This window comes from Rhamphochromis sp. 'chilingali' (genome assembly GCF_963969265.1).
Source record: "Rhamphochromis sp. 'chilingali' genome assembly, chromosome: 11".
NCBI lineage: Eukaryota > Metazoa > Chordata > Actinopteri > Cichliformes > Cichlidae > Rhamphochromis > Rhamphochromis sp. 'chilingali'.
Window position 1 is genome coordinate 35,977,660 of NC_137938.1, and position 23,376 is coordinate 36,001,035.

Genomic DNA, 23,376 nt, shown 5'->3' on the forward strand with positions numbered 1-23,376 from the left:
CGGTTAGGGGGTTAGGGTTAGACCGGTTTGTCTGTTGTTATTGTGCTCAATTTAAATTTAAAATAATCCAGTCATGTTATATTCCCTTTTTTGTTGTTTTCCTCTATGGTGGCTGGATTTGGATGTTAAAATTAACATGACCACCAGCAGTATTTAACATTTCCTTGGTTTTCTCCCCTGTGGAGAAATGGAAAGCAGATGCAGCCGGCACTGTAAGGCAGTGGATTCATTAGTGGTTGTGTGGGCTTTGCCTGGGTAACAACTATTGATCCAAGAGGCTCTTCTCCTGCATAAAAGGCTCTTGCTGTGGTAAACAGTCAATCCTGGCTGTCATTATGTGGAAGACGGAAAGCATCTGTTTACTGACCAGCTGGCATCTTGCAGCAGTCCGACTTGTAGTATTTTGTGGTTGAAAGGAGGTTAACGCAAGATTTTAAGAATGAAAGAGTGAAACATGGCGGGGAAATGGTGGTACTAGCGGTGGTTTGCAGACAGAGGGCGCTATCAACAAACAGATCTGAGGGTAACTCTGTTCCAAAAGCAGTCTGTTGCTGATTTCAAATAAATTGACCCATTTGTCGTTGTCCATTTACAGTTCAAAGCTTTTTCTGTTTCAGTATCTGGTGAACATTTCATTTCTCTCACCATTTTAAACTGACTTTTACAATTTGAGATTAAAGTCGTCATGGATGATGACCCAAAGCCCAGCCTTAACGCCATGCTTTGGAAGCATGTACTAAATTATGCAAGTCAGTTACAATGGTTGCCCAGACTTTAGACCCCCCCCCCCTTTTTTTTCTAAGAAAAACAACCAAACTGCATGTTCAGTTAGCATATCACAGATGATGACTTATAGCAGGGCTCACAGGGTTAAGAGGAAATATTTGCAGACATTTCCCTTTTCTCTGCTGCTCCTATAGGCTGTGACTCATAAAGGGACTTTTAACAGCGGAAAGATGACTTTATAAAACAAAAAACCTTCATGGCGAAATTCCGGAAATAATAATTCTAGAAACTTGAAAATAAGTTTACAAACCTCCCTAAACAAAAACTCTTCCCAGCATCCTCTAACACAGTCCTTTCCATCAGGCTGACTTTCCTCATCTCCAAGAGGAGATACCAGCCAATATCAATATTTCATAAACAAATGAAAGACTGGATGGAGGCTAACATCAGGCTGTCCCTGGAGGAGACAGTCAATCGATGGATGGTAGGATAGCGCTGTGAGGCGGTGTCTGCCAATCCTGTCCACGCAGGATAATGGTATTACCCATCAGTCCGAGTGGCCCATCGACCAGCCTGCTGCTCTCTGAGTGGACTAATTCAATAAAAAGCATTAAAACATTTGTTCAGTGGCACACCGACTGCAGGTCCGAACCCAGATCCAAGAACTGAGTTTTTTTTAATGGTGCTGCCAGGTTTGAGTTTCTGGCTATTAATGTTTTATCCATACTGACTGCAAAATGAAGGATCTGAATTCTGACCAGTAGGGGGCAGTGACTCTGGATGCAGTAAAAGTCTGGGTCTATAAAAGTCTGAGAAAACGATCCTACTTCTCTCTTCATTTTTGACTTCAGGACACATTTTTCTTATTTGTTTATGATCTCTGTGCTTTAGTTTAAAGTGTTCTTACTACCGTACGATATAACTTAGAAAATTATGGGCAGTGGTTGAGTGAAACTCATGAAAAAGCATGGGTACCTTCTGACTGTGACTAAGGTTGCATCGCTTGCTGTCTTCTGTCAGTTATCCAATTTGGCCATGGCAAAAAAAAAAAAAAAGCTGAAGTCTAGGCTTCCACAAACTATTAGGACTCAAAACACGGGAAGTTAAATGAACACAGCGTCTTTATTGCTGGAAAAACCTCCATAAAATAAACCCATAAAAAACAAACCAAAACCCTGAACATGAGAATTACGAACTGAAACAATGGGAAACTAGAACTTAAACTAGACCACAAGAAAACAAACCTAGAACTGAGAACTAGGCATTTAGACAGGAACACAAGACAAGGAACTTTCAAAATAAAACAGGATACCGGCATGGAGACACGGACTTGACAAGGAGCGACGACTGACCGGAGAGACACAGGAGATGAATGAACACAGAAACACGGGTGACTCAACAAGAAACGAGGAACGCAGGAAAGGCCCAGAGAGGGAGACAGAGACTAAACAGGCTGAGATAAACACTAAGAGAGGGAGAACGAAGATCACTGAGACTAAAGAAAACCAAACCATGAACAACAATAATCAAAGAATATAATTCCAAAGTCGGAAACAGAAATACTGGGTCGCAGGCCCAGTACCATGAAAGCTAGTCAGTTTTATATAAAGAGTAAAGAGGGTCTGTCAGAAAAAGGCGTTCCAACAGATGTGATGAGTCAGTCAATAAATGCATAACTCCTAATTTTTGTTCTATTAACCTCTGTGTAGTGATACCAAATATCACGAGCAACATGGGCTATTCTATGAGTCTCAGTGGATCTCAAGGTATAGGATTCAACATAGAGGCCACATAAAGGTGGCATTTGACACATGCACAAAGGTACATCTAACCATGTAGGAATGCCATCCCACTTCTGTTACTTCAGGTAATATGCAGCTGCTAGCCACAGTTAGCCACATATTAGAAATGAACAGTTGTGAAGCTAGGACTCAAATACAGAATGGGTCATTTAGCAAAAGTTTATTTTCTCTCAAGCAGGAGGTATCTATCTATCTATCTATCTATCTCTCTCTCTCTCTCTCTCTCTCTCTCTCTCTCCCTATCTCTCTCTCTCTCTCTCTCTCTCTCTCTATCTATCCCTTCTGCAGCAACGGCCTCTTTAAAGGGCTGCAAGATGGCTGACTGCCAATGACCCAATCACAGCCTGAGAAATAAACAGTCTATAAAGAATGCTGCAAACCCCAAACACAAACATTTCAAATTAAAAGTACATAAATTTAATATGATATGCAAACAAAAGCAAACAAACAAACAAACAAACAAAAACAACACAGTATGAAAGTTTTCAGAATTAAAAAAATATTCAGAAATTACCAAAATTACAAGCTTGTATTTTATTATTTACAATTAGATATTAAATAAGCTTCATCTGGAAAGAGGAATAAATAAGGTGCAACTTTCAAATATGTAAAGCTCATTAACAGAAGGCTTACACTTCTTGTATTCATAATATAGTTTATTTATAATATATCTTATCTTATATTACCTTTTTCGCTTGAATTATGTTTCTGTAACATGTTAGAAGATGTTTAGTATTTTAGTTGATGTTTGTTTGATAGTCGACACAGATTCACAAATTTTTCAGTTTATGAAAAAAATGTATGGGATGGTAACATCTCATGCCTGGAAAGTCTCATACCAACACTCATGCCAAGCAGGTTCAGTTTCAAAGTTTTCAGTTCAGTTTTATTTGTGTGCAAACTGTTGCCACAGCAACAGTCGCTCGCGCCACTCTGTAGATTAACCTAAAGACCCTGCAGTAATACAGCGAAAACCCCAACAATCAAACAATCCCCTTTGAGGAAGCAGGCGTTGGTATTACAATTATTTTTGTATGTTGTTTGTTACACAAGAATTCTTAGTGTTTTCCAACAATAAGTGTTTAAAAATCTCTGCATACAATTCCTGACTATACATTACTTCACTGTAGCGTTGTTGCAGCTTTTATGTGCATGTTTTAACATATTGTTGCAGCTTTGCAGCAATGTGTGATCAGTCACAGAGGTCTGACTTTTTTAGTGAAAGCTTGAGGACTGTGGAAATCTACTGAAAATCTAAAAGATTTCATCTTTACCGGTTTTATAGATCTGCAAAGGACTTTAAGAGTCTGAATGCATCTGGGGAATCCATCTGTCAGAAAACCTTTTAAATGGAAATCCACTGGGTGGTGAACACGTGTCTTGGCCATCTGCAATGCCTCAACATTTCCCTCCCGTCTTCCAACACTCTCTTTTCTCCTCTGATACCAGTCTCCCTCTGCAAGACCCCATGTTGTCTCACTCAAACCCCCAGCGTGTTGCAGTCTGAACTCCCCCCTTGTGCACTCATACAGAACCTCAGATTCCTTTCCTCCTCCTTTGCAGCAGGTCAGCGACCCTTTCAGTAATGAAGAATCTCAGAAAGTGAATCTGTTCTTTTGCTTTCACTCTGTGTTTCTGTTGCTGACTTACCTATGTTTGCTTAATTGTGATCTACAGCTCTTTAGCCATATGTCCCCTGATTGTTAAATACATAAGCTAACCCCCCAAAAGCTGGACAAGTTTTAAATCTTTTGAGAAACAAAGAAAAAAGGACACTTGTACAGAATGTACTTATCAGGAGGATACTGATAAGTACTGACTGTCAGTGTGGGGATTATATCATTTTATATAATTTTAATATCATGTTTATTCTCTTATATCCTTTTTTATTAAGCTTTGATTAGTGGCATTTGATTAAAACATTTATTCAATATATTACACATGTAGTTTCAATCATGTTATTACACATATTGCAAAAATGTGTTCATAAAAGAGTTGGCCTTCTGTCTGGTAAGAGGTTACAAGCTTTATCTGGTGAGGTGAGAGGTGAGACAGAGTGCAGTGAGGTCGAGACAGTTCGCCTGCATACACAGACAGTATATAGATTCATTTCTAGGGTAGAGTTAAGACATATTCTGCTTGTAACTACATTTTGTGCCTGCATAAGTAACAGTTTTTGTAGAATGTGTTTCTGATGTTCCAGAGATAAGCGAGAATAAGAAGATCAACAGGAAGCACCTGGGGTGGAGACGGAGAAAATGTCTCTTTGAGTGTGTGTGTCAAAGGTTGTCAGCAGAAGAGCTGTGGTTACTGTAACTTATGCATGTTGTGTATCTGCTTTGACACATGAGGGGGCATTATACCCTGACATATAAAAACATTTTAAGTATGCTTTTTTGGGGGATTTATGCTTAGGATTGTGATGGTGTATTTCCTCCACACATGTGTTTAATAAAATCATTGTTTTGACGCACTTGGACCAGCAGTCGTTTGTCTCACACCTCAATCATGAATCGGGACATCAGTAATTTGAAACATTTCTTGGATTAGTTGCTGGTTTTAATGTGCTGACAGAAAGCAGTAATGCTTTTATAGTTCTAAAGAAACTTTGATATTGACTAAAAAAAGCACATCCTCTTTCTTTTGCCAAATCTGTAACAGCAGTAGGTGAGTGTGGCTGTGCAGCATGATCATGAGAGAGGGGGGCGGTGAAGTTGTGTATCATGATCCCGAGGGAGTGGGAGGTAAATGAGTAAAAGCGTGAGAAAGGGGAAATGAAAAAGAGGAAAACCAGGAAATGCCACGTCACAGGGAGCTATTGCCTTCAGTGGGCTAATCCCTCACAAGCGAACTCAAATCCTCATGAGAAGACCAACAAATGCAGTGAATCAGATGCAGGAGCAGCCTTAATGGTTTAAGGGCCTCAGGGAAATACCAGCATGAAGACCTCCAGTTTTAGAATAACTGAAAAATCTGAATTCTTGATAACTGGTTCATGTGCCAGTTTACAACTCTACCCAAAAAAAAATCTGTTTAACTTTCATATGTATTTGTGTAACATTTAAGTTAATATAATGTTTGTCTCCTGAATTTTTTAGAACTGGTAAAAAAAAGAAATTTCTTCCCTCATAAATATATTAATTTGTTTTAATAAATCTGTAAGTTTTATTCTAATAAATCTTATTTTTGCCAGAATCATGCTAAAATATATTTTTAGGGCAGTGCAGTAGTTAGCATTGTTCTGTCACATGAAGATGGTCATGGGCTCAAATCCAATCTGGTGGGTCTTTCTGTGTTCTTGCTGCGTCGGAGTACTCTGGATTCCTGCCACAGTCCAAAGACTGCAGGCAGTAGGGTAAGGTTCATTAGTAATTTATTAGTGACTTGCTCATAGTTGCGTGTCATCGGCCGGTTGTGTGGCAAGCAGGAAGTGGACCTGAATGCTGGACTCTGCAAACAAACATGAACTGAAATCACAACTTTTCTGGCAGCTTTAACAAAACAGAAGGCAGAGCAGAGCTGCAGCACACTAACTGGAAAAACGAACATTGGCATGAGGAGAGATCACAACAAGGGACTGAAGTAAAACTAAGGCCTTAAATACACACGAGGTAACCAGCAAACTGGAACACACCTGGGAACACAGGTAAACTGAACCTGACTAACGAGACAGAAAAAACAAAACTGAATGCTCACGAGACGGGAACTAACAGAATAAAACAGGAAGTAACACACACACATACACGTTATTAAAATCAAACATTTCAAATTTAGGATATTTTCTCATACATTGTGTGTTATCTGATACTTTTTTCTGATAAAATGGAAAGTTTGTTTTCCTCTCAGAAATTTGATTTTCTTTCTGATATATTCATGAAAAAAACTGGAGAAGACTTAGCAGACGATTCTTTTGCAGCGATCGTCTTTCCACTTTGTTAAAGCAGATTTTGAAGGAACAGTTTATTTTAGTTAGTGTGGGAGGGGATTCTGTAGCAATCACACTGTGGTTTCTTTAAGCAACAGTATAATTTAGGAGCCAGGCAGAGCATGGTGATGTGTAACCTCAACATTCAGGGAGGGGCTGGAAGAGTATAAATTGTCCCCCAGGCTTATTTATGCATCTGCAGAGAGATTAGTGACTTACCGTGGTAATTCTGTATTGAATTTCCTATCCTGTATGTTAGTTTCATTTTTAAGACCTCGAAGCTTTGACATGGAAAAATAACATATGATGTCTAATTGTCGTTTCCTTTCACAGCTCCAAACTGCAATACCTTTCAGAAGTCAGTGGAACCCAACAGGAGGCTATAATGACCAAAGTAACTATAAACCAACTACAGAACAAGTTTTTTGAGGTTTTCAGAGAATTAGTAGTAAAACTAAACGATTGAGTGAAATGCCGCAAGAAGTAATTGGATTTCCAATTTACATGGAGCTTGAAGGTGGTTTGGCTCAATTTGTAGAAGGGCAATTATTGACTTGAGGTGAATTTTCTTGCAATCAATACGCTGCCTACTTTCAGCCTGTGATTCCCCATCTATTTCCTTAAATCCAACCCGAGTTTGTATCGATCTGCTTGAGCAACAGATGGATTTTTATCAAGGAGGACAGCCAGACAGCCACCAGAGTCCCTGTTGTGCATACAAATTGTTGGTACGTGACTCAGACTGGGCAAAGTTCACTTGTGTTATGTAGTGATCCTGTAAAAACTGTACACACCAACTCAATAAAAAGAAGGCTGGGAATAGATCAGGGTTTGATTCCAACGTTTTGGTCCACTGAATGTGGTTATTGTTAATTATTAAAACTCAGATTAATCTGAGACACTACTCTCAAAGTAACAACTAAGTCTTTGTCCACATGGTTCAAGTTAAGCATATTATTACTATTGAAAATGAGCAAAGGGGAACTGGTAGCAGCTGGGTCGCTTTCATTTTCCATGAACATGAAGTGAGGAAGTACTTGTTCCTCTGTCCTTGCTCTCTCTTGACTTATTTAGACCAAAGAGATGCTTCAGTCTGTCTCTTTATGCCCGCTTCTCTGTGACCTGGAAGCATCTGGACCAGGGAGGGAAAACCCAACATTACTCAGAATGCAGACGTGAGCTCCAAAACCCACACTGGACACATTCCTGTGCAAATACAGTGTATGCTGACATTCTGGGCTGACTTCATCACAAAACCTCCCTGAAGGACATTTAGATAGAGAAATTTCAGGCATCTCTGAAATTCCAGGCTCAAGATGGTGTTTATATGTAAGTGTGTTTTAACCCAAACAAGCTGCATGCAAGGCGCAGGGAGCTGGTTGGCTGCTCAGTGCACTGCTTTGGCGAGGGGTGAAATATTTTAACAAATTTGATCTCTCAGGCACCACCATCACGTGCCATTAAAGTGATGATCCCTTTGAATTGTTGAATTAAATTATGCAGATGTCTTTGTATCACGGGTCAAATTCTCTGTTCATAAAAAACCCCAAAATAACAAAAACTCTCATTTAATTCTCCAGAATATTCTTTTTGCAATGAAGTCTCCAATAGTCTTTTCATAGAAGAACTTACTCTCTCCATCTCCGCTCGTTTTCAATGATCCAACCGCATTAAAACCCCTGAAATGTAGACACCATGGCAGACATAGCATGTCCAACATATCCAACATACCTGCTGTGAAATATATTTATATTTTCCTTTTCTATCCTCAGCTTTTTGGTGTGCTGCTACTTGCTCTGATAAGTAAATGAAAAGATCATTTTTGCATTGGACAAACAAAAGAGTTCAAACTAAAAAGGGGCACACACACTTTTTTTTATTTCCTTCTGACTTCTGATTTTTATTGTCCTCCTCTGTTTATCTTTAGTTTTATAATCTCCTTCATCATTTACCAGCACTGTAATGAGCAGTGTAATGAGGTACCTAATTCATGTTATCTAACAGTTGTTCTAACAGAAGTTTTAAAAATTAGATTTTTTTCCTTTTTGTTTATCACCTTTAGTATAAATCACCTAAAACAAAACCTCCTGCTGGGCCGTAAATTGGCACCTGCCCATTCACCTTTTCCTCCAAACAGCTACCAATGACGGTTTCCACTATATATATTTTTTCTCCTTTAGTCAGTAACCACAAGACTTCGCAGACATCTCGGTGACTGAAAACCAGCTCGGCTGATCCTACTTTTCAGTGGCTTTGGAGGACTCAATAAAGACCAGTGTTACTAGGATTAGCTGATAAAGGAACAACCACTTAGTCTGAGATGTTTTAAGTATAGAGATGTTCAGTGTTAAAGGAAACAATGCCATCAGCTGTCCAAAGGATTAGGTGATTTTGAAATAGCTTTAGATATGAAAAACCTATTCTGCATGAGATTTTTCAAGAATTATTGCAGTGAGCCGATTGGGCAATCTGCTTACAGAGTTCATGCTGGTTTTTCAAACAGCATTTTAACTTGTTGGTTGTTGCTTTTCCTGATAAATCAATCATAATGAATCATTTGCAGTTACATCTGGCATTACGATCTCCAAATGAGTCTGGCTGGCTTTGACAGCAATAAGGTCATATTATGGTCTACGTGCATTTGTGGCATTGACTGTGTCTGTCTTTATTCACACATTACGTCACATAATGTGGGATGTAGCTCAACTATAACACAGTTCATTATGAGACATTATGGACAGTTTTAAATCGCTCATCTCTGTTTTTACTACACTGAGCTCTTCAAACAGCTAAACATATCCCTTCCTGTCATTCAAATACACACAGCGCAGAGAGAAAAGTTAAAAGGTGATAATCTGGACTCGAATCAACTTTCATTCTGCTGTTTCGTCCCTCTGGCAATATCTCACAATCAAACATCCATCTCACCAGGAAACACATTTCAAAGGACCTGTCTGCCCTGCCCACCTTTATTTTCCCACGGGAGTCAGCCAATGACGGTTACTAAATCCTGTCTTTCCCACTAAACAACTTTCTATTTATGAAGCAATCCTTCGACATACTGAGCTCATACTCTTGTGTGGATTTTCGGGACATGGTAGAAAATGGCCGTAAGCACCTTCTGTCTTTTTGATGTGAGTGAAGCACGTTTATCTTGAGGCATGTATTCAACATTTTCAGAGGTTTGCTTGTAGCTCTGCCAAAATGAAGTCTGAATTTCAAATTAAAAATCGTTGGCCATCTGTCTTGTTTGTATCGAGCCTGTGTCTGCACCTCTATCTATAGTTTAATATACATAATAGAAATCTTATCTTCTGAATAAGTGCTTTCTCTTGTCTCATAATTAGAGCTATTGATATTTTGAAACACTCAACCCTTCCCAGAAAATGCTGTGCATCTTCTGCCATGAGATGAACCAATGGGGGCTTTTCCTGTGAGCTGAAGAGACATCTTGTGGCGAGGAGAAAACACTTGTCATTGACCAAGGTCAAAATGATAAAACATGGCCATGCTTCCTTGAAAAAGACAGCCGTTTATCATTTTAGCTTCCAGACATAAACAAACTCTGTGATTGGATAAGTCAAGGTAAGACAAAATGGTCATGAGCTTTGTTTAACATGCCATTAATGCATAATATACAATCTACACAAGCTTTTTACTTGTGTTTTGCTGATTCAAATATTATTCAGCAGCAGGCAATGAAGCGCAATAAGCCCAAATTTGTACTTTCATTAAAAACAAAGGAAGGCACAACTTTCAAAGGACTTCTCATTACACAAAATCAGGAATGAGACTCCTAAGTCAGCTTTCCTAACATTCAGTGTAAAGAGATGAAACGGCCTCTTTCCCCTCAGCTGGCTGTCATTATCGCAAATATTTCAGCCATGTTTCCACCTGGCAAGCCTGAAACCACAAACAACAAAGGCCAAACTTTTCTACAAATTCAACACTTTCTATTGATGCTGGAGCCAGACTACCTTTAATAGGCCGTGTTGTTTGTTCACTTGAAAGTAAATGTCAGGACACAGTGCATGTGTGTGTGTGTTTGCTGATCATTTTCTTTGCCGGCTTAAAGAAAAGAAAAAGCAGCATCCGAGGTCTTCCAGCTGAGCGACGTCACGCTCAGGCATCTGCAGCGAATGTTTACCAGCATCAGTCTGTACCACCCATCACACCACATACTGTTGAGTCCCTGCGAAACCCACTCTCTGGTTTCCGATGGTCACAATTAGTTCAAGTGTGAGATGTGACAGAAGGACGACACAGGAACAAGGAAGCCCAGCTGACCAGCTTCAGTTTGTCACACATTGCAGTTTCTCCTCTTCCTCCTGCCTCTTTATCGTGCCTAAAGTGGCACAGATGACTGCTTTAGAAAGCACAAAGGCTCAGAGTGAACTCTGAATGTCAGAAACACAGACCGCCTGTCTGTAGTCTGTGCTGTGACGGACTGATTCTGAAAGTGCTGCCCCTGCAGGGCAAATGTCATCCCGATTTGTAAAGCTTGACTCCACAGAGCTGTAACTTTCTATTGCTAATAATCAGATTTAAAGTAAAGTAGGTCAACATTTATAAGATCACCTAGGAGTCTAGCTAACTTGCTCTGGATCCCAACTCGCTGGGAGAACAGAGAGCTCACTTTGGTTCTCAAGCATGCAGCGTCTCACACAAGTTGGGGGAGCCGGTGCAGTGGCCATGGCAACCTTGTTCGAGCCACAACAAGAGGGGTTTTGTGCTGGTGGGCCACGTAGTTGAGCCCTACTGTGACTGGCCTCCTTTTTAGTCTCTTTCACACTGCCTTTGTCTATCTTTGTCTCTCTTTCTCTTGCATTCATACTCACGCACACAAACCAGTATTTTTATTTTTTTATCTGTTCCCAGGGTGCTTGGTGTCCCTGCATAGGGGAGTGTTTACAGGATGTTATCTGTGTCAGCGCTGGTCTCTCATCCCTCTGAGTGGGTTATTTTATGGAATGCTGGAACAGGATAGAGGAGTTGCAAAGGGGGAGTGACAAGAGCCTAGACAGAGAGAGAGAGGAGAGAGAGAGAGAGAGAGAGAGAGAGAGAGAGAGAGAGAGAGAGAGAGAGAGAGAGAGAGAGAGACTATATATATATCCTAAGGAGGCTGGTGCTCACAGGCACAGCTGGACTACTGGATAACTGGACTGCAGCCCATTGGACATTTAACTAAAAAGGTGAGTTTTTTCATTCTTTTCTAATTATTTGTTGAGAATCTTCATCATTTATCATTATTTTAAAGAAAGAAAGGAAGGAAGAAAGAGAAACTCATTGCCTATATCCATATAAACATTTACATTTTTCATTTCATGCTCTCAACATTAAATGAAATTTTTAACTGGAATGCCACAGGTAGAGTGAGTCTTTCAGAGGATGTGGGCACTTGAAAAACCACATCCTAAGTGCGACAGAGCCGTTAAGTCTCCGTCGCACTTAGAGGAAAAACCGGAGTTTGATCAAGTGCCTGTGTGGGACTCGCCTTTTTCTCCTCTCTTTCTCTCACCAAAATATGTTTGATGTCAAAGAAGACTTTTTGGTTTAACAAGGGAGGTTATTACCAAGTAATTACCAAGATGTTCAGTAAATACTTACTCCCTGTTTTTGTTTTCCTTCATTAGAATGGAATCTAAATCTGTTATTTAATTCCAAATTAAAATTTTGAAAAGTTAATTTTTGTTGCTTGTCATTTGATTCTCATAGAAATGCACAAAAAAATCTGTTGGTATGTTACCAAATGAAGTAAATCTAATTAGCACAGTGATAGGAAAGGCTGTAAAATGACACCACTGATCTCATCACTGCAGCAGTCACTGTGAGCTGATAAACTGTTGTTACATATAAACTTGTATTTTTGTGGTTTTTTACACAAAAGTAAATCCTCACAAATATTACATCTGGGTGCATTCAATTAAACTGAGGCTGTAATGAGGAGGGAAATGTGGTTGTATTACTGAACAAGTGCACTGGTGGGGGATTTTCTTCTCTCAGTCTTGGGTGTGCCTTTTTCTGAGCTCCAGGGAACTAGAAATTAGTTAGCTCATCTCTTTTAGGTATTTTACATAGAAAAATATAGAATCATCATCGAAGTAAATCCCCTTTTTTACCCATGTTGTGAACATCTGTGTTTGCTTTGGTTCTTGGCTATTGTTAGAGAAGTAAAAATGACATCCCAAAAGGCCAGCACTGCAGTGTTGCACAATATGTCCACGTCATAATTCATGAGTACACATACCATATTTGACATCTGTTCTGTTTTACCATCCATGACTCGTTTGTGTACTTAATTTATTTTTTTTTTTTTTTGGACCTATGTCAATGCCACCAGGACTTAAAAACGAGTCCCTGTCATTAACTCGTGCTCTGAGGGCGCGGCCTGAAACTGGATGCCTACATGTGCTGACATGACCTGCTGTTTGCTTTTATTGTAGAGTTTGTTTGTCAGGAACATGTTCTTAGAGAACCTATTCCTGAGACTGCAAACACTCTCCTACACAGGAGCACCATGCATGCTGAGAAAGGATTGAAAAAGACAGAGAGAGACTTTATGTTACTTATATTTGCTAAAATAAAGAAAAAGCTGAGCCATATTTTATCTGAAATGCTAAAAAGTCTCAAATCAATGAACTTCACAAGGGTTTCGTGTTTCTTCTCCTTTCAGGCACCAGCAAAGCCTTTGGAAATCCTTTTAGATTAGTTACTGTGAAACATATAGTTCAAAGATGAACAGTGTGGCAGACTGGCTCGTGAACAACAGGGACAAGATAGAGAAAGGTGTGGAGATCATGGGGCAAGCCTCTGAGGTGCTAGCTGCCACTGTGGGCCAGTTACACCCCGTCTTGGAGGCCGTGTTTGTGGCCTCAGCCGAGCTGCTCAGCAACCCGGACAGCAAAGAGGCTCGCTACTTAACTCAACAATTCGAGATGGTGAACCAGAAACTTGAAGGAATCCAAGATGAGATTGATAAACTTGCCCTGGAGCTGCAGAGGACGTCGATGAACAAGCAAAACTTTGATCGAGAGGCACAGATGATCAGCCAGTATGAGAAGTTTCAGGTCTTTGTCAACGCCAAGCCAAAGTTCAAGGAGAAAAAGATGGAGAAATTCATCAGCCATTATGAGAGCACCGATATGGATTTAAACTTGGATGCCCTCTACAATTCTGTCACTGGGGAGAACACCTCAGGAGACCCTATGCTGGAAACTGTAGTTAATACAGAGCAGAGAAGCAGAAGAGCAGTGGAGGACTTCTGTGCTCGACTGAAGAAGCTTTTTGTGGTTGGCATTATCGCTGTCATGGGTTATGCTGCCCTCAAGGAAGGAGGAGTTGGGGAGGAGATGGTGAAGAAGTGGCAAGGACGAATGGAGGAAGTGGAAAAGCGAATGAAAGCAGCTGTGGATGACTGTACAGAGAACTTTGCCACACAAGCCAAGGTGGACATAGAGCATCTAGTTCAGGAGAACCCGGGCACTGCCGACCAGAACTTCACCAACACCATCTTGGATGCTCTTGCTAAGAAATACGACTGGGTGAACTGGTCCATCAGGGCCTTTAATGACCGGGAGCGCATTTTCTTTTTTAACTGGCTAGCTGGAAAGAAGTACCATGGAAGTGGGGGAGCCAACTGGTTTGACCTTTTGACCAAGAACAAGATCAAGATTGTGGTCTCTTTCTGTGTCAACCCCAAGCCTATTAACAAGAGTCAGATCCAGGAGAAGATTGAGCAGGAGAAGTTGAAGGGGAACATGATGGCAGTTGCTCTGTCTTTGAACAAAAGCTTCCCCAACTGCCTGGTCCATGCTGTCAGCCATTACAAGGCAGTGGTGCAGTCCACCAACTTCCAAGAGGATTGTTACTACTTTGGAAAACACAAACGAGCGTACTTGTGCATTCATCCTGAGTAGGCCAATGAAAAATGTAATGTGTACCTTCTTATTGATGAATTTATGAATGTCTTTATCAGAGACTTGAAAATATCTCCATTCAATATAGAAATGTATTCCTAAATCTTGCCTCTGTTGATGTGTAATCAGCTGGGTTTTGCTATGTGACCCATTGTCTAATGCAACAATTTATATTCTTATATGTGTAGCTTTGAGGTGAGAAAATTCAGAGCCAGATGTGTCCATGCCAGCTTTGTCTTAGCATTAGGGTCGTGAATCTGTTCCCACTGAATATTAGCCTGCTAAGGGTGGATGACTGAGAAATATGTGTTTGTGAGCTTTCAGAGATTTTAAGATTATATGTGAAAATCTACCCTTGGAAAAATGCTGGCTTTGGATGTTCTGAAGATGACATTCGTGACTATCAAAACTGGGTTTGGATGGGATTATTAGTCAGCGACTTGGTTCTGAATAAAAAAAATATTAAAGAGGTGTTCAACAATTAAAAGAATAGTTCTACATTTGGGGGAAATGTGCATATTTGCTTGCTTAGCCTTCGATTTCTATATTAAAAATCGAAAGAGAAATCCGTCCATTCATTTTCTTCTGCTTGTCCCTTGGGCCTACCTCAGCTGTCACAGGTGAGGGCCAAGGTAACATGGATCACCGCTATATCAGACAGAGATATATTCATGCTGAGAACCACTTAGAGTCACAATTATGTGTACTGTGGAAGGAAGCCAAAGCACTCATGAAGGCTTTAAGAATGATTTAAGTTCACATTAGAGCAGTAGAGCTCGTCTAATCCCAACAAAACAATCAAACAAACAAAAAATAACCACTTAAAAAAATTCAGGTGCCCTGTTATAAAAAGATAAGATAACCTTTGTTAGTCATACAGGTGGAATTTTTTTTGTTTTGTGTGTGCACAAATGACTAATACTGTGGTAGATAGTGCCATTAATATTACCCACTCTCCAAATAAAAGCCTATTTAAAAAAAATCAAATATTTTGCTGTGTTTGGTGCTGTGTGGGAAACCTTTCACATACGATTAATGTTTTACTTTCATCCTTAATAAACTAAAATTACGGATATTTTGTCATCCTTTGTTATCGTCGTTACTCTCTTATTTAAAGGGTCGTGTTGCGTTCAAACGAACTCAGTCAGATTAGCTCTTTAACGGTTATAATGCTGTAATAACATGCCTTTGTTTATTAGATGGGTGGAGGCCGATCTGTATACAATATCAACAACAGACTATTATGCTCACAACTGATTTTCCCTCCACCACCCAGGATTTTTTCTTTTTTCTTGTACTTCTTCTGGGTTTGACTGGGTGTGTCTGCTCTCTGTAACATGAGAGCCACATGACCAATAGGAAGGCAAACAGTCTGGAAGTTAGAGTTCTTCCGCAAACTTTATGAGGTGAGTCCGTTTCTCTTGAAAATGTTTCATAGTGGACAGGCACATTTTAACTGCGTGTGAGCAGAGACATTATAAGGGTCCTGTGGCGGTAGTGTTAGTGCTGATGAGTGGAGGATCGATTCAGCTTAATCGACTTCATGCCACTCTCGTTACATAATCGAGCTGTTTTTTTAAACCCGCTTTTTGTTCACTGCTGTTAAAAGTCCTCGTATATTTTGTTAACGCGGGTTGTTTTAATAAAGCGGAGTGGGTGATTAGACGAATCTGCAAAATTTAATGCAGTTCAGGCAAAACTTTTATGGGCGTTGGTTGCCAGATCTGGTGCCACCGCTTTACTTTTTCCAGGAAGTGCTTGTTTTTTTAATCCACTGACGCGGCTGCGCTGTAACGCAAACCTAATCTGTGGTGTGAAGCTGCTGTGTTTGTTTGTTTCTCTGCCCATCAGATGTAAAACGATACAATTACAACCCTCGCGCGCGGACTGATCGATACTTCATCCATTAAGAGAGCGCATTTAACAGAGCGTTAAGTTTTTTCCCTGCTCAGTGGTCAGACTGAGTGGTCAGCTGTCAGATGGAGGGTTTGTTCTACTGTCCAGATGAAGCTGGCACTAAAGTCAGTGCAGATAGCGCATGCGCGTTGTGCGTTTCTTGCCACTGCACAGATCCTCATATAAATTTGCCATTGGCATATCACAGTGTTTAAATTCTGCACAGTAATAATAGATGAGAAGAAAACCGTCACCCTGGCTGATATTTTTATTATATTGCTCTTTGAGACCGTATCAACGCATAAGCAGCATATTATTGGTCAGTTCAGTCCTGAGCTGACAGAGCCAAAGCTTACGCCTCTCCAGTGGGTCACACACAACTGAAAGGTCATCATAGTATTAATGTAATACAAAAAAGATAAAGACACTTTTATAATGTTTGCTGATTTGTAGAATATACTGTATTTACCCTCCTCTTTGGTCTTTGAGTACTTAAAAAGGAAAATTCATGTTTGTATAACTGTGAACAACTTAAAGATACCTGAAATGTAACTAAATAACCCAAAAATCACAGAAATCATTTTGCATTTTCTTTAGATTTTTAGTGTAAACGCTTGATCTGAAAAGCCCTGGAGTTAGAAAATATACTGGTCAAATAGGAGCAGCAGAAGAATGACTAAAACAGCATCTAAATGGCAGTACACAGACTGCGGTGTGCATCTCTGTTATGTGAGCCGCAGCAGCTCTTTGTCTATGAAAATGTGATTTCTTTAAGCACTTTTATGTTTGAAGCATCTGCGTGGAGGTGTTTCATGCACTCAGACTGCAGTTACAAAACCCACGAGACCCCGAGAAGTAGCGAAACCGAGAGATAACATCAGTGGAAACATTTTTTATGCTTAAATCAAATGAGATGCAGTAACTGGAAATGCTCTAAACCCCTGCTGGAATTTCCTACTTTGCTGTTTTTCTTAATTTTTAGAACAAAATTGCACAAATATAACATCCTACATATGTTATATTTGAGAAACAGCCAAGTGAACAGCCTTCCCGTTTCCTCTTTGCTTTCTGGGTTGCTGAACATATCATATCCTTTATATCACTTTTTTTGTTGAAGAGGTTTGTGTTTGTTTATTCACAGGTGTGACACTTTGAGGATAGAGTTTTTGTGGAGAGTTAGATGAAATTAATCATATTTCTCCATAAATATGAAGCAACTGATTAGCTTAGTTTGTCATAAAGACTGGTAAACAACATGTCTGGCCCTTTCCCAAAGAATTCTTGGCCGGGAGCAGTGACTTTGACTCCAGGCCAAAATGTAGCCAATAAAACATAGCTAAACCCCAAATTCTTTTGCGTTTAAGTTTTTGTATAAATTAATCAAACAAGATGAACATTTACTGGGCACTTTATTAAGTACAAGTGTAAAAATCTAATGCAATCCAGTGCAACAGCTTTCCCCTCAAATAAAGATTGAATGTGTTCAGTATTTGCTGACATTGTCAAAAAGGCAATATGTCTTTTTTTATATATTACTTAGGTTATAGTCAGAGATGATTACATCTAAGTTTCTTTCATTTCCACCACCCGTTGTGCTGGTTATAACGTTGTTTTATTGTGAGAGGATAGCTTCTTATCTGCATCCTGCCAAGAAAAACGTAGGTGTGTTTTCAAAAAAGGCCAAACTATTCCTTTAATCTGTGTTCAGATTTGCTAAATTCTGATCACCTGTCTAGACATCCTTCGTGCTGGTGTCTGATAGCTGCAGAGGTGTGAGATGCATCAGCCTGAGAAATGGTGCTATCTACTGCAGTTTAGCCACATAACCCCCCCTGGGACAGACTTGACCTCAGCAGAAAGATAAATGAGCCTACAGATTATTTTCCATTGTCTTGTTGCCGTGGTAACTTGCTGAGTTTCACTGGAAAACGCACCCTCGCCCAGCAAGTTTAACCTCTTTACGCTTAATCACTTCCCACGCCTGCTGCTCTGATATCGACTGAGGAGAAACAGCACTGCTGCTTCTCACTCAGCTCCAAATGAAACACACCATGTGAACAAGACCAGAAAGCTGAACTGAAGAGTGTGACGGCAGATTCTTTACCGAGAGCTGCAAAATAAACAGTCACAGTGGACTGTTTTTTTTCCACACAAATGAAAGTTTCTCCCAAAATTGCACATTTCCAGATTTGCACCAAGGACATGTCTGAACATGCCCAGGAAATCAGTTAGTGTTGCTCATGCTGTGAGTCCTGGAATTTGGAAATGTTCAGACTAAGACTTTCCAAGTTCAACAGGGATCCGGTTTTTAGGCTGAAATGAAGGGAAAACTTTTTCCCCCTGCATATCAATAAATGCACAGCATGCTTTAATTTGTGGAAGGGTTATTGCCATCTTGAATTTAACCCTTGATTTTACTTGCTTGATTAGCTTTAGGAAAAGTTCACTGCTTCGACAACGTTAGTCCTGCATGTAGAAAAGTGAAGCCCATCCAATATATGAGACTAAAGGATTCTTTACAAGCCCTCATATGTCTGTCATGACCTGTTTCACTTCTATAAACCCAGAGCATCGAGCACACACACCTTATGTGTGTCGGTTAGCAGCTTTGGTGCTATGGCCATTTTTAACGCTTTGGAAATGACAGACTTTCACTATTCAAAGTGAAGCTTTCAGAAATATCACACCGTCTTCCTTTCGTTCAGCTTTTATGGGAACTGATCTGTTGCCAGAAGCTCATGAACTGTCCTGACTTCACGTGTTACACTTTTAGAGACTTCCTGATAATTTTGGCCTTGAGTTTTCAGTTTTTCCAGACATGTTTTCAGTCTTTATGTTAAGCTAAGTTGCTGGCTACAGCTTCAGTATAATGTTGAATCTATTTTATAATTTAACCCTTTGCAAAAAAGGCAACAAAATAATGGATTTCAAACTCTTTCGGCATTTAATTTTACTTTTAACTTGGAAAACAGCCCATTGAACAGTGTGACTTAAAGAGGAGATAGTTGCATTTAACAGTCCAAGTACATAATTTAGTTCCACATGCTTTTATTCTCTGCAAGTTTGCCATGGTAAGCATGTGAGCTCTGTGTTTCTCCGTTAGGCTTGGCTTGGCGTGGCTTGAAACCAGTCAGTGCTCCTCCATGTTGTCTTTGCATAATAGTCACTCTGTTGAGGAATAGCTGTTTAAGTTGAATGTAAATGTAAATGTTGAGCAGGTACATTTTACCTCCCAGCGGTTAACATATGAATAACATGCAGCAGTTCAGCCCATACCAGTCCTCCGTCATTACTGAACTCTCTTGGCATTGTTGAGTCATTGCTCATTGGGTGTGACTAGCAGCCAGCACTGAAGCTCACTTGGCTGTTTCTCTCTTTCCTTATCAGTGTTTGCTGCGTAGTAAGAAGCACAAGGCCTACAGTCTACAGTCCAACAACACGGGAACAGAGCTGTAAGTAGAGTTAGAAGACCAAAAACCGACCCCTCAATCTCTGTTTTACTTTGACTGTTGTTAGTATTACAAGAGGATCAGTTCTGACTGTTTCTAAGAATGTGATTGTTTTTCTTCGGTCTGAGACAGACGTCAGCAAAGATGGCAAATCCACTACAGAAGCTTGTGTCTGAGAAAAAGGACATGGTGGAGACAGTGATGGAAGTGTTTGAGCAAGGAGCTGAAGTGGTGGCCAGCATCGCCGGTGACCTCTTCCCCGTCTTCTCCATCGCAGCCCCGATTGTCAAGCTGGCTCTGGACAACGTGGAGAGCAAAGAGGCCGCATTCATGAAGGAGCAGTTTCAGAAGGTCAGAGATCGGCTGGATGTAGTGTCTGAGGAGCTTCAGCGGATCAACGAGGAGATCAAGAAGAGCGGAGTGGATTCTACGTACTTCCCCGTTGAGGAAAACATTACTAATCAGTTCAGAAAGTACATGGACATCCTCAACGCCAAACCTAAGTTCCGGGAAGTGAAGAAGAAGCTCTTCCTGGAGCATTTCGCCAAGACCGGAGGCGACAAAAATATTAACACCCTATACAACGTTGTGATGGGAGAAAGTTTCTCTGGGGAACCTTTGCTCGAGATCATCCTTAACTATGAGGAGAAAAATCGCCGGGTGATGGAAGACTTTTGCGCCCGTCTGAAGAAGCTCTTCTGCATTGCGCTCATTGCACTGCTGGGCCACGCTGCTCTGAAAGGATATGACGAGGAGGACGATCTTCTGAAAGAGTGGGGTGAGAAGATGAAGGCTGTCCAGGGTAAAATGAACGCTGTCATTGAAGACTGCATCGTCAGCTTCCCTAAACAAGCTGAAGAAGACTCCCGACGACTGGTGAGAGATCAGCAAGATTTAACCAACCAACAGCTAGCTGATGCTATGGTAGAGAAGCTAAAGAAGAAGTATGACTGGGTGGGCTGGTCTGTGCGTATATTTAAATCTCCTTCAGGCCTGTTTGTCAACAAGAGGGATTTCCAATGCGCAACGGGAAAGAACCGCTTCCAAGTGCCTTCATCGGATGAGAAACTGAACGTATGGGTGTCCTACAGCTCCTCGCCTGAGCCTGTGGACAAGAGCCACATCCAACAGCTGATCCAGTCTCAGAAGAAACTCACAGTGGTTGGGGTCGCTGAGTTCCTGTTCGAGAAGTTACCCGGCGACTGTGTGGTTCACACAATCAAATCCACCAAAGACCTGGCCTGCTCGTGGAGCTTCGAAGATGAACTTCACTACTGGGAGGAGCACAAAAACTTCTACGTCTGTGTTCACTCAGCTTGATGTTTTAGACACTGAACAAAACTCCAAAAGTCGCTCATTCTGTGTTTGTGTTTGTTTGTGTACCACATCATCATTTCTGCACAGATAATTGGTGCACCTTCATCTTTAACCTTCATCTTGGTTGCTCCTCTGGGCAGTTATTTTGAAGCCCTTATCTAAATGAATGGGTACAAAGCCAGATTATTTACTTCAGTGGTCATTAGAAGATAAAAAGACGTTTCTTTCAAAAGAACGGTTAAAGTGATTTGTTCTCAGCAGTTATGCTTCTACTAATGAAAAGTTTGATAATGTTACAACTCATTTAATTGCTCAGTCTGGAGTGACGACACAATCAGTCGCTGTTCATCTCACCAGCACACGGAACAGACATTTTGCATATATAAAAGGAGAAGACATGTTTAAACAGTTACAGTGGTCATGAATATGGCTAATATGTTTCCCAGGTGTTGATTAGGGTCAAAACATCTGCAGTCTTTGCCATTAAGGAATTTCATAGACTTTCATAGATTTGTATTCACGATTCTTGTAGTACCAGTGTCTGATATTATACAGTATATGCCTTCCCAAACTGCACTTCCACAATCATTTTTTTATGCTGAAATGTTCTTTTTTCTGACATTTATCCACAAGAAGTTCACATAAACTAGACTGGAGAAAAGGCACAAAGAATTGTGAAAACAAAAATACAGAGAAATGAAACAGCAAACATGGTGGTTGATCCACGGCTGAAATGTAGTGGAGCGTGATGTTCCACAGTTCAGGTTCATGATTGTGCTTAAATTGTGTTGTGGGAGGCATATTTTTTTGTTATCTAGTAAAGCTATAGGTAAGTGTGCCATTTTCCTTTTTTTCCTGCTAACTCCAAGCATAACGATAATAAGTGTGGTATATGTGTCACCTAAAAAAGCTAAAAAGTTTTTTAAACATTATTTTGGGACAAAATTCCCAAACTCAGGAAGCATTTTCTTGCTTTCCCTTGACCACAGAAATGAATCCTGAGGCTGTCATCCTGTTCAGAGAGAAAGGTTTCAAAATAGCCCAAATGTGCCTGAAGGCGTTGCTAAGGTGGCTGCAGAGTAGTAAGACTTTTTCCAGCGTTGACCAAACACAACTGAGCTTTGTTTCTTTCTCAAGACAGATACAAGTGCTCACCTCTTGGCTTACTTTGCATTAGTGTAAATTGTATCATTTTTTATGAAAGTTGTGGGTTTGAAAATTTTTACAGAAACTTTGCCAGGAGCTAATCAGCTAATATTTTCCACTGTTATGAAATTTGGGAGGACGTGGGACTTTGTTGTTACGGTTCATCTGTCACAGAGAGATTGTGCTGGTGCTGATAAGTGCTGACGTCGCCCTGTTGAGGACATCTACACCAAAGCATTTGAGAGAAAATGATTCCAGGCAGAGAGACTGAAATGGAAACTATTCTTGTTCTCAGTTGGTGAAATAATACGGTAATAAATGTCTTCACTTGAAGCTGTACAGCACACAGCACAAGAGCTCACAAAAGAAAAGGGCTCAGTTTTTATCCACACACCCTGTTACTGACATGCTGAGGTGCTGTTTTGTTTACAGACAGGTGCCTAAAATATTCTTGTGTCACAATTTTGCCTGTGAGGTTGTGCAACATAAACTGGAAGTTTGAACGTACTCAATACCCGACCTTCACTTTGTTGAGGGTATAAACAGTTTTGGGTTTTTTTTTTGTGAGATCAATCTTGGGTTTGGGATATGAAATTAATAGATTTTTATTTAGATTTTAATACATAAATTGTATAATCTGACCACTATATGGACTCTACTTTATAAGGACAGTAGCAGCTGCTCATAGTTTTCCACACCACTATAACCAATCTGTGTTTCTTCTGTTTCTTTATTATTTTATGTTATTATATAAGTCTAATAAATTCTACTAATTATCAATAAAATTGTATGCAACACCGATTTGAATATAAAAATGATTGACAGAAAATTCTTATGTTGCACATCTGTGTCATATTATTTCCATACAGTGTTTTGAGGAAATTAGTGTCTCAGATCAAATTTTATGCACAAAAAGCACTGAATGTAATAAAGCTTCCAAGTAAACATAATCATGCATCTTTTCTTTGTTTATCTGAATTAATTTCTTGCAGTTGCAGTTTGCGTGTTCGTTATAAGATCCAAACTGTTTCTAACTGGAAAATGTTTTAATCTGGGATCGTTTTGGCTAATTAGTGTTAAGTTCTACAAAATAATTCAAGACCTGATTTACTACTAAAACAAAAAACATTATTTATTGACTCCAATGTTGTCAAGACATTTATTCATCAGAATATGTGTCTGTTACTCAAACTTTCTAT

The 23,376-nt window shown here is 40.0% G+C and overlaps 2 protein-coding genes across 3 annotated transcripts; both read left to right on the plus strand.

Annotated features, from left to right (window-relative positions):
- Positions 1-11,487: 11,487 nt before the first annotated feature.
- rpz5 (rapunzel 5) lies at positions 11,488-15,444 on the plus strand. Its single transcript, XM_080896472.1, has 2 exons — positions 11,488-11,645; positions 13,127-15,444. The coding sequence occupies exon 2, from the start codon at positions 13,188-13,190 to the stop codon at positions 14,367-14,369; it is 1,182 nt and encodes a 393-aa protein (XP_080752598.1). The 5' UTR covers positions 11,488-11,645; positions 13,127-13,187; the 3' UTR covers positions 14,370-15,444.
- A 251-nt stretch (positions 15,445-15,695) lies between these two features.
- On the plus strand, positions 15,696-23,136 carry rpz4 (rapunzel 4). 2 transcript variants are annotated; one of them, XM_080896473.1, is made up of 3 exons: positions 15,696-15,775; positions 19,653-19,717; positions 19,847-23,136. In XM_080896473.1, the coding sequence occupies exon 3, from the start codon at positions 19,859-19,861 to the stop codon at positions 21,032-21,034; it is 1,176 nt and encodes a 391-aa protein (XP_080752599.1). In that variant the 5' UTR covers positions 15,696-15,775; positions 19,653-19,717; positions 19,847-19,858; the 3' UTR covers positions 21,035-23,136. The 2 variants fall into 2 exon arrangements, with proteins under 2 accessions (XP_080752599.1, XP_080752600.1); XM_080896474.1 differs by having other exon boundaries at positions 15,712-15,775; positions 19,843-23,136.
- The last annotated feature ends 240 nt before the right edge of the window (positions 23,137-23,376 follow it).